Source organism: Setaria italica, chromosome V, assembly GCF_000263155.2.
Source record: "Setaria italica strain Yugu1 chromosome V, Setaria_italica_v2.0, whole genome shotgun sequence".
Classification (NCBI taxonomy): Eukaryota; Viridiplantae; Streptophyta; class Magnoliopsida; order Poales; family Poaceae; genus Setaria; species Setaria italica.
In genome coordinates, this window is record NC_028454.1 from 27,923,488 (window position 1) to 27,932,972 (window position 9,485).

The 9,485-nt window shown below is 49.7% G+C and overlaps 1 protein-coding gene across 1 annotated transcript; it reads left to right on the forward strand.

The window, feature by feature from the left end:
• Positions 1-1,997: 1,997 nt before the first annotated feature.
• LOC101780301 lies at positions 1,998-4,511 on the forward strand. Its single transcript, XM_004969058.2, has 6 exons — positions 1,998-2,244; positions 2,389-2,479; positions 2,565-2,638; positions 2,725-2,870; positions 3,574-3,787; positions 4,155-4,511. The coding sequence occupies exons 1-6, from the start codon at positions 2,236-2,238 to the stop codon at positions 4,320-4,322; spliced, it is 702 nt and encodes a 233-aa protein (XP_004969115.1). The 5' UTR covers positions 1,998-2,235; the 3' UTR covers positions 4,323-4,511.
• Positions 4,512-9,485: the final 4,974 nt, after the last annotated feature.

Consider the following 9,485-nt stretch of genomic DNA (forward strand, 5'->3'; position numbering starts at 1 on the left):
GATAATCCAAGCAACCAATGACCAATACTTTGCTTCTCTTTTAATCTTCAGTATGTAGCAGCAAGCAAAACACAATGCAATCGGCTTGAGCAGCCTGATGCAATATCACAAGTATAGATGCAATCGGTCCAAAAGACCAGATGCAACAATAGTGGCGAATTAAAATGATAGATCAATTACGTAAATAGCTAGGGTTTGATAGAACGGTTTGAGCAACCAGATCTTTCTTACCCAGCGGAGTTGTCAAAATGTGTTGGCGTAAATTCGGGGCCAACACACGAGAGCACTAGAGCGTGCGGGTCGCGAACGGACCGAATGGCAGTGATGCTGCCTAGACCGGTCCAGCAATCCGGTTAGACCAGTTCTTAGGGTTTTGCCTGCATCGATCGTTCGAGGGGATAACTACCACGCTTACATAATGGAGGACGGCTAGGTTTGCGAGCAAACCAGCAAAGGGATAACCAACACACTTACGTAGCGAAGAACGACTAGTTTACGAGCAAACTAGCAAAGGTTGTCGAAGCTCTCGCCCGGGAGGGACCCCGTCAAGGCGTGGACGTCGCCGGCGTGCCCTAGGTCGACCAGCAAGCCTAGGACACCATCTCTGGTTGTGGAGATCAGTAGATGAACAGAATGGAGGTTGAAAAAGGAGTTTATGAGATAAAAAGTAAATGCATAGTAGATTGATTCGATTGGGTTGCCCTCAATCGGCCTTGGCCCTTATATTTATAGGGTGGGCAGGTCTTGCCCTAGTAGGAGTCGAAGGTTATACAAATCCCGTGTCAAAATATAACTTCTAACACAGATTAGGCTGGTCAAACCGGTCAGACCGCCCATCCAAACCGGTCTGACTGGTCTACATAGGGCTGAATCTTGCTAGAGCCATAACTCTCTCATCCAGACTCCAAATTAGACGTTCTACATATGAATTTCGATCATCTCAACGAGATCTACGCAACTGTGAAGTCCAATAAGAGATTTGATAATGTTTGTAAAACCAGTCTGACCGGTTTGTGGACCGGTTCGCTCATATTCAGATAGCAAACTCCTATGATACCAATTTCGGTCTCGAACACTAACAAAATATGAAGGCACGACAATGTCAGATTGGTAAGAAGGAAGAATATGTCGCTATGGAAGCTTATGTCTTGGAATGAAATTGAAGCACGCAGAAATTATGCATCGACTAAATGTAGAATAAAGTTAAGAAACTTAGAGAAGTCCAAAAAATTATCGTAATGTCATTTTGATTTAGGTGGATTTTTTTAAGTTTGATCTGGAACTGGAGCGATGGAGCACAACCTCGAGCTCAAACCAACACCATCCATCTTCTACACCTCCGCACCTCTACGTCAATACTCCTGTCGATGGCGCGAGACCAGACCAAGTTAGAGTTGCGGGCAACAATGAGAATTGGGAATTTTTCATCATGTCATCAATAAAAATTTGCATGGCAGTTTATTTTCACCCTCCCCTTCATGCAAATACCAGGCATACACTCTTCCCCCTGAGAGCTCACCGTCCAACGTATCTAAATACATCTCCGTGGCAATGTTTGGACCGTAGAAGGTGTCATGATGTTGCATCGGTTTGAGTAGTTTAAAAGTTGGTGGATCAATCTGCACCAACTGATATGTGGTTGGTACAATTTACTTAAAAAAATATTTAGCTCTTAGTCCTTTATGTATAGATCCCAACAAATATAAAGTGAAATATATATAGTATCCCAAAACAATTCAAACTATAACGTAGCAAAAAAACTTGTGATTACTACCATTTTATACATATTGCTACTAATCATTTGTCAAACTAATTGTTGATACAATTTCAAATTCATATCTTAAAATAGGTGCACATAGCATAAAAAACGAATAAGAAAAGTGACATGGCTGCCCCCAAATTAGCAATTCCTAGTTGGTGTACGTGTACTGCCTGTGATTCGAGCACCTGTCTAAAACGGAAAGAATTTACCCATTTGCCATTCGGAGCAATTCGCCTGCAGGCTGCCCGCAGCCACACCTTCCAGAACTTTCCCTAGACGCTCTCCCTGGCGGAGGTAGGAGGACCCCTCGAGAATTCAAATCCCATCCCAAAATTTTCCAAGCAGAAGCAACGACCGCCGCTTCCCTCTCCACTCCTCCTCCGCGCCTCCCTCCAAAACTCGAATCGAACCTAGCGAACCTCCCCCACACCAAATCCCCCAAATCCGGAGGCATCCGCAGATCGCCGGGCCCGATGAAGACGGTACGTCGCCCCTCCCTCGATCCCTCCTCTGCATCACTCGCATCCCCTTGCTGGATTCGGCCCGATTTCCTTCTCCGTTCTCCGTTCGTGCCGGGCCCAATGACGACAGTAGGCCGGTGAATTGATTGGCCTAGGTTGGTGCAGGCGGGGGAGGAGGCCGCGGCGGCAGGCGAGGAGCTGGAGCCGCTCTTCGAGTACAAGCGGGTGCAGCCCACCATCAGCTTCCACTTCGACGGTATGCATCGGCGTCGCGTCGTCTCCGTGGGCTAGGGTTTTGTTCGGGCGAGTCGCTTTAACGCTGTGTTGTTTTCGATGTGCAGACAGCGACTTGGAGAAGGCGGACATCTTCAGGCACTGCAACAAGCGCCCCCGGGTCGACGCCGACGCCGCCGCGGTGAGTGCTCGCGAATTCGATTTCAATTTGAGGGGCGCGTTCTGTTCTGGTGTGTTGATATACTGTTGCTGGTCCGTGTTCATTAGGAGGAGGGGGGTAAGCCTGACGAGAAGGGCGCCCCCGCCAAGGTGGTTGATGTCGACGAGGACGAGGAGGATTGGTTGCTCCCGCCGCCGCCCAAGGCCGCGTTCAAGCCCCCAGCAGAGGAGGACAGCGCGTTGCGGGAACTGAGGTATATCCATTGGGTTTTATTCAGAACCTGTATTGCTAGTGCACTCACATTGTTGCCGGCTATGCCCTTTGTGGTGCAATGTTTCTGTTGGGTTTATTTATTACAGAAAGTGAGGCATGCCAATCTCATTAGATGCAACCTTACTGAATTAAAATTCACTAATAGTTATTCTATACTTACCTTGTCTTAATGAGAATGCATTGGAAGGGGACAATATCGTTGTTGTTTTTTACCTGTCAGCATCCTTCCAAACCATGGAAACAATTGCACGCAATATGATTTATTTAATGAAATCATGCTCAGAATAATTTTTGGTTTTACATTAGAAGAGTGACCTGGAAGAATTTTGGAGCATTTTTTTATCTGTTCCAATGCCACAGCAAGCAAATTTATAGATACTCCTGTGTCATTGCGGTAAAGATGTTTGGTTCTTTTTTCTTAGAAAATGTGGATGCCTAAGGTGATTGCCACCTGACAGCCTTATAGTCTTTTAGAGCACACTGGAATTTGCGGTAAAAAGCTTGCACATTTTAGGTTTTACTAAACAGAACACTGAAGTTCAAATGAACTCCTGCATCTAACTTTTCTCTTTACTATTGCTGTGGGGCATTCTAGTCATACATGTTTTCAAGTTCATAGCTTTAGCATCACAATATTGTTGTTGCTGCCCACTTACCATCACTTGAGTTTTCACAATTTGCAGATTAAAGAAACAAGAGTTTGCAAAGTTTGCTGAATCAGCACACGATATATTGCAAGAGTTAGATGCTACTACCAAGAAACAAGTTGGGCCCAAGGAACCACCTGAACAGATAGTTCTAGATGAGGAATCTGAACCAGAAGTAGAGAAAGCCAGGGGAAAGATAGTCATATCAATTCAAGACAAGGATGGGAAGCAACAGTTCCGTGTATACAAGGTTATCTTATTATTATTTTCCATGGGCTACTGTTGCTATCATTCACAATTCAGCCCATCCGATATATAGCTTTGATACCAGTAATAGGGCCCTATGCTACATTAGTTCAGAGTCCAGGTCCTTCAACAGATGGTCACAGCAGTTTGGTCTATTCTAGATTCTAACTAATGCACATTCAGTTTCGCTGAACAAATGATGTAGTTATGAACCTATATCTTCGCCTTTGGTTCCTGTAACTTGATTATTTGAAAATAGTAGTGCAAAGCGTGTGTCAGCCTAGTTATGATTTTTCATTATTGTTACATTTGACTTATAGTTGACATGGGAGTCCTAAGCTAATATCATGTTTGGTATATACCTGTTCCAGGACGAGAAGTTTGACAAGCTTCTCAAGGCGTATGCCAAGAAGGCCAAACTTAACCCATCCAATCTGGTCTTCGTGTTTGATGGCGAGAAAATTAACCCATCATCTACACCTGAGGACCTTGATCTGGAGGACGACGACATGATTGAGGTGTGCCACAAGCGACGCTGAGGGCTAGGAGCTCTGCTGGTCGTTTTTTATGTCAGTCATAGGCAGACTCAGTTCTCTTTTGCTAGTTCCAGTTATCTTTTGGTTTCTAAAGTTTGTTGTCTATATTCATATAGCAAAGACATGTCAAGTAATTGTATGTAGTCCAGCTTTTGTCCAGTTCCAGGAATAGTTGGTTACCATTGTTCTGCTCTTTGCTTCAGTGCTGTGAGACGCGGTAAGAACCGTGTACCCTTGCTTCTCCCAAGCAGGGTGCTAAACCTTAGCCCCTAAATCCTTTAGCTCCTCCAAGAGGTGCTAAAATGGGCTAAAGAGGCTAAAATGTGGTCCCAGTTCCGATTATTCCCCAGATGCCCCCCTCCTCTCTCTCTTCTCGAGCTGGCGTTGCCGTTGTTCGGCAAGGCGCGTCCAGGAAGGGACGGGGCAGCCTCCTCCACCCGGCCCCGCCTCCTCTGCTCGACCCCGCCTCGCCTTGCCGGCCCCTCCGCACCCCAGGTAGTTGTAGATGAGAAGCTTCTTGTCGGGGGCATCGCTCCTCACCCTCCAGCCTCCTCCGCCCGGCAACGCTGTCTCCAACTGCGAATACTTCGACGACGAGAAGCAGCAGCCGAGCCCCGTCTCTGTGTTGGAGCCGCACCCGTTCGAGATGACCTCCCACGCCCATGGCAAGCTGTCCGCCGCCGTCCAAGAACGCCATGGACGTGTTCCGGGAGCTCCTAGACGTCGCGGTGGCCCTGACCCGGGGGCCCCCAGTGTGGAGGAGGCCGCGGCGCTGTCCCCGCGGATTGCCAGGATCCGTATCGACCTGGCGGAGATCGGCGGGAGGGTGAGGAGCGACGCCCGGAGGTGATGAATCGATCGAGCTCTTTGACGATTTCGCTGGCGCGGTGAGGGAGGGGAGCTTGGCCGCGTGGCCATTGGCTCGCGGCGGGGAGGGCTCGCAGGGCCGCCATCGTGCGAGGAGGCCGGCGCGGCTGGGGAAGGTAGGGAGAAGAGCGAGAGAAAGGGAGAGAGAGGAGGGGTATTGTTGTCTTTTGTCAACTAAAGTGCTAAAGTTTAGTCCCCCACCCAAACGCCTCAAAATGCTAAAATTTAGCACTCCATTTGAGGAGGCTAAACTTTAGCCCCTTCCTTCCAAACAAGGCCTGAAGCGTTTGAGATATGCTGCTGCGTTGCATGCACTTTTTGTGACGGGCCAGACACAGCTGCAAATGCATCATCAAACACACATTTTGGCAGTGGTCCTTGGTAACAAACCTGCAAAGGGTTTATACAGAGAGACAGCCTTTTTCGGAGGCGGCTGCTGGATATTTTCCCTCGCGAGGTTGAAATCTCGGATGAGTAGCACCATCCTCGCGAATGATAAAATTGGATTGGATGTATAGACAGAAGATCCCACGAAACATAAAATGTTATTGCTGCACACCTCAAACACCTTAACACTTCAGGCAGCTATCCTTGTTTATGCTCCAGCAGCGCACTTCACAATCACAATCAGAGGAGCAAATCATATCTTTATTCTGATGAAAATCAACAGAGATAACAGGCTTCTGATGGCCTGTCAAAGCAAGGGGTAAATCGCCAGTCTGTGTAGACATTGCGGGACCATCTTCTAGCGCACCATTGCCAGAAGACAGTAGCACTCGGAGACAAAAAAAAAAAAAGATAATAATAATGAGGAACATACAATGTCAGCAACTCAGCATCCCAAACCCGCAAGGTTTGTTAAAAGATGAAGTAGCAAGGCGTGACATGCTCCGGCTGAACCTGACACCACTGATCAACAACAAGTGTGCTTCTAGTGAAAGATTTAGGCCGTAAGAGCTCACCATAAAACAAGCTGTACGGAGACAGACGGGACTGAATCTGACATCAGTGATCAGCAACAAGTGCGCTTCCAGTGAAGATTTAGGCCGCAAGAGCTCACCATAAAACAAGTTGTGCAGAGACAGACGAACGGACCAAGGCCTGAGTTCAGGGGAGATTTTTCTTCCGTCCCTTCCTCATCCCCCTTTCCTTCCTCTTCCTCCCTTTCTTTTTTTCCTTTTTCCCTAAAAAATCGAGGGGGAGTCAATGGGGTTATCCATTATTTGTAGAGAGGTAGGGGGCTTGAGCCCCCCTCCCTGGCACCCCTGGACCCCTTGGATCCACCCATACATAGAGATAGGAAAGATGAGTAATCTAGACTTGTGAAATCATATACAACATCAAGGCCCCCGCGTCTCTCCCCCCGTGGGTGACACAAGCGGCGCCTTAGCTGCCGCCACCAACCCCCCCCCCCTCGTGCCCACCTCGCCGCTGCCAAAGGGGGTCGCCGGAAGCCCGTGCGGCTCCCGAGGATGGCGGCGGCGAGGCAAATCAGCCGGTGTGGGTCTCGTGCGCCAGGGCAAGACGGCGCAAGGAGGCCATGGCCAGGCGGCGCGCCGGAGCGGCAACAGCCTAGCAGGGCCGTGGGCGGATCTGGCTTTCCCGCCACCGGATCCGTCGCCTTCCGACCCATTCTGGCACGCAACAGGCAGCGTGGAGAGAGGACGTGCGACAATGGCAGCGGTCCGGGTGGAGGACGGCGGGCACGATGGCGACAGCCAGCGTGGGGGCAAGGAGACCGCACGCGGCGGCGGCCGGCACGGGACGACGTGGGCGGCGACGTTCCAGTGAGGGCGATGGCCGGGCTGCCCCTGGGACGCGATGCTATGGCTACAGGGCCGGCGGCGGTCCGACGAGGGTGCCGGCTGGGCTGCCCCTAGGGCGTGGTGCTCCGCTGGGTTGGCCGGGCCTCATGTGCAGCGAATGCATCGGCAACTGGGCGAGCGATGTGGTGGCCGCGGGATGGCAGCAGGGAGCGAGACGGCGTCCCAGCGGGGAGAGGTGCTGCGGATGGTGATGACCATGCACGGCAACAGCAGCGTGCGCACCGACGATGCGGTGAGGCGTCGCGGTAGCGCAGCCGAGGGGGTCTACACACGACGCGAGGAGGCATGGGGGCGGCGCCGTCCTGGAAGGGCTTCTATGGCTACGGTCCTAGGAACGTCGGGCTGGGGATGTGGTATGGATGGGATGCTTCGGGCGAAAGCCTTTGCCGGCGATCTTGCTAGTGGCGATGGCGGTGGCGCCCTAGGGTGTCGTTCTCCCCGTTGGGAGCGCCATCTTGGAGCTCCATCCCTGCTGCATGGGTTCTCTGGGTGAAAATCATGTCCAGATTCTAGACGAGCGACGGCAGCACCACTGGCATCGTCCCCTCCTTGAAGGCGTCGTCTCTAGAGACCTAACTCGGCCTGTGGCATTGCTCATGACGACAACCAAGGGAAGCCATAGCCAGTGGCGGCACAAGGTGGCATGGTGCAGGATGGCGAGCTAGATGGGGTTGCTAAGCTCACATGGAGGCGATCGCAGATTTGGTGGCGGTCAGGGTTATCGCATCGTTGTCGGTTGGCTGCTTGCAGCAGACTGCGGCGGCTAGCGTTGCTTGGCAACTACCGGTGCGGCGTGGGACTGTGTCGAAGGACGGCGCTTGCAGCAACGGTACCGTGGGATGACTAGGCTTGCAGCGGACTACTCCGGTGTGGTACATCGTTGGAAGACGCCGCAAGCGACTTCTTCGGCTACTGCCTTGGCGGTGAAGGCTATGTGCGCGGGTGGAGCAATGAGGTGAAGTCGGCCTGCGGCGGCGGTTTGGCAGTTCGATGTGCCCTCCATTCTGATGGCGACAATAGAAATGGATCCGTGACATGGAATACCGTGGCGGACGTGGCAAGGCCCCCGCGCGTGGTGTTTTCTTCGAGGCGATGAGAGCGAGGTGTCCAACGGCGGGCATGGCGAGGCCCTCACGTGTTTGTGTTTTCATGGTGGCGACTGCAAAGCAGCCTGTGAGAGATTCAGATCTAGTGGTATCACTCTATCAGATGGAGTGTGGTGTTGCAGTGACACTACGGCGAAGGGTCCCGCATGGTGATGGCTTTAGTGTGGTGCGGTATGCTTTCTCTTAGGTCCTTGTCAACATGGTCACGCCGGGAGATTTCAACGACTACATGAGAGTGAGATTGTTGGAGAGCGCTGCGATAAGGCTTTCGGTACGTCTATCGTTGTCAAGTGGAGTTGTACGGTCGTGTTGATGTCCCAATCCAACCAGTCGTCATTGGCGGTTTTGAGTTGAGTGTTACCTGCGTTGATGTCCCAATCCAACCGTGTGAGAATAGATTGCTTTTTTATTTTCATTTCATTTTTCTGCCTATGGCCTTCCAGGGCCGTAGTGTTGTATTTTTCTACTAAACTCGCACTATGGTTCGTTAAAAAAATGTGAAATCATTGTTACGGCGGATGACCTACTTTTTTATCGTGACCACCAACAGTAAGGAGTTTGACATAAGACAAAATAGAGGTTCACTTCGACCTTACTAATTTCCAGCCAACGCACTCTACTCATATTGAAGAAAATTATTTGCCCCTATTCTATATATTAATTGAGGGTATTCATAACGTTGAATCACTGCAAGCTGGCTTTAGCATCTGGTTATCGTGTTTCTTTCTCCTCCTTTTCAATCGATTGCTCTCGTGCTTGCAACCGATGATTCACTAGTTTAGCCTGAACTTGAGGAATCACTTCGCTCATATGAAAGGCAAACAAGTTTTTTTGAAAGGACTAATATTGTTTTTCCATTTGGCTGCATCACTCGTGCTCCCTATTGTAGGATGACTCGCTCTTCTCCCTTTGGTCAGTGAAAAGTAACTTCTAAATGATCTAATGATCTTTCTCTACGAAATTTTATTTCACTTAGGAAGTGGCAACCATGCTCAAGTTCAGATCTTGATTCAATGGTCCAATGTAACACCGAGGACACAACTTGGGAAGATGCTTCTTATATTCCTAAACAATTTCCTGACTTTCGAACTCGATCCTTTCTCTTAACTCCATTCATTCCTTTTTTTAAGAACAAAGATGAGCTCGAATACAAAGATGAGTTCAGTAAGTTGATTACTTTGTTTGCACTTTCTATCTGCGTAAGAAAAGTATGATCCTTTCCCTCCTCCAACTGGGCGTTTTCTTCCACTGTCTTATTTTTAGCACGTGTCACATCGAATGTTTAGATACTAATTAGGAGTATTAAAAGTAGACTATTTACAAAACCAATTACATAAGTGGAATCTAAACGGCGAGACGAATCTATT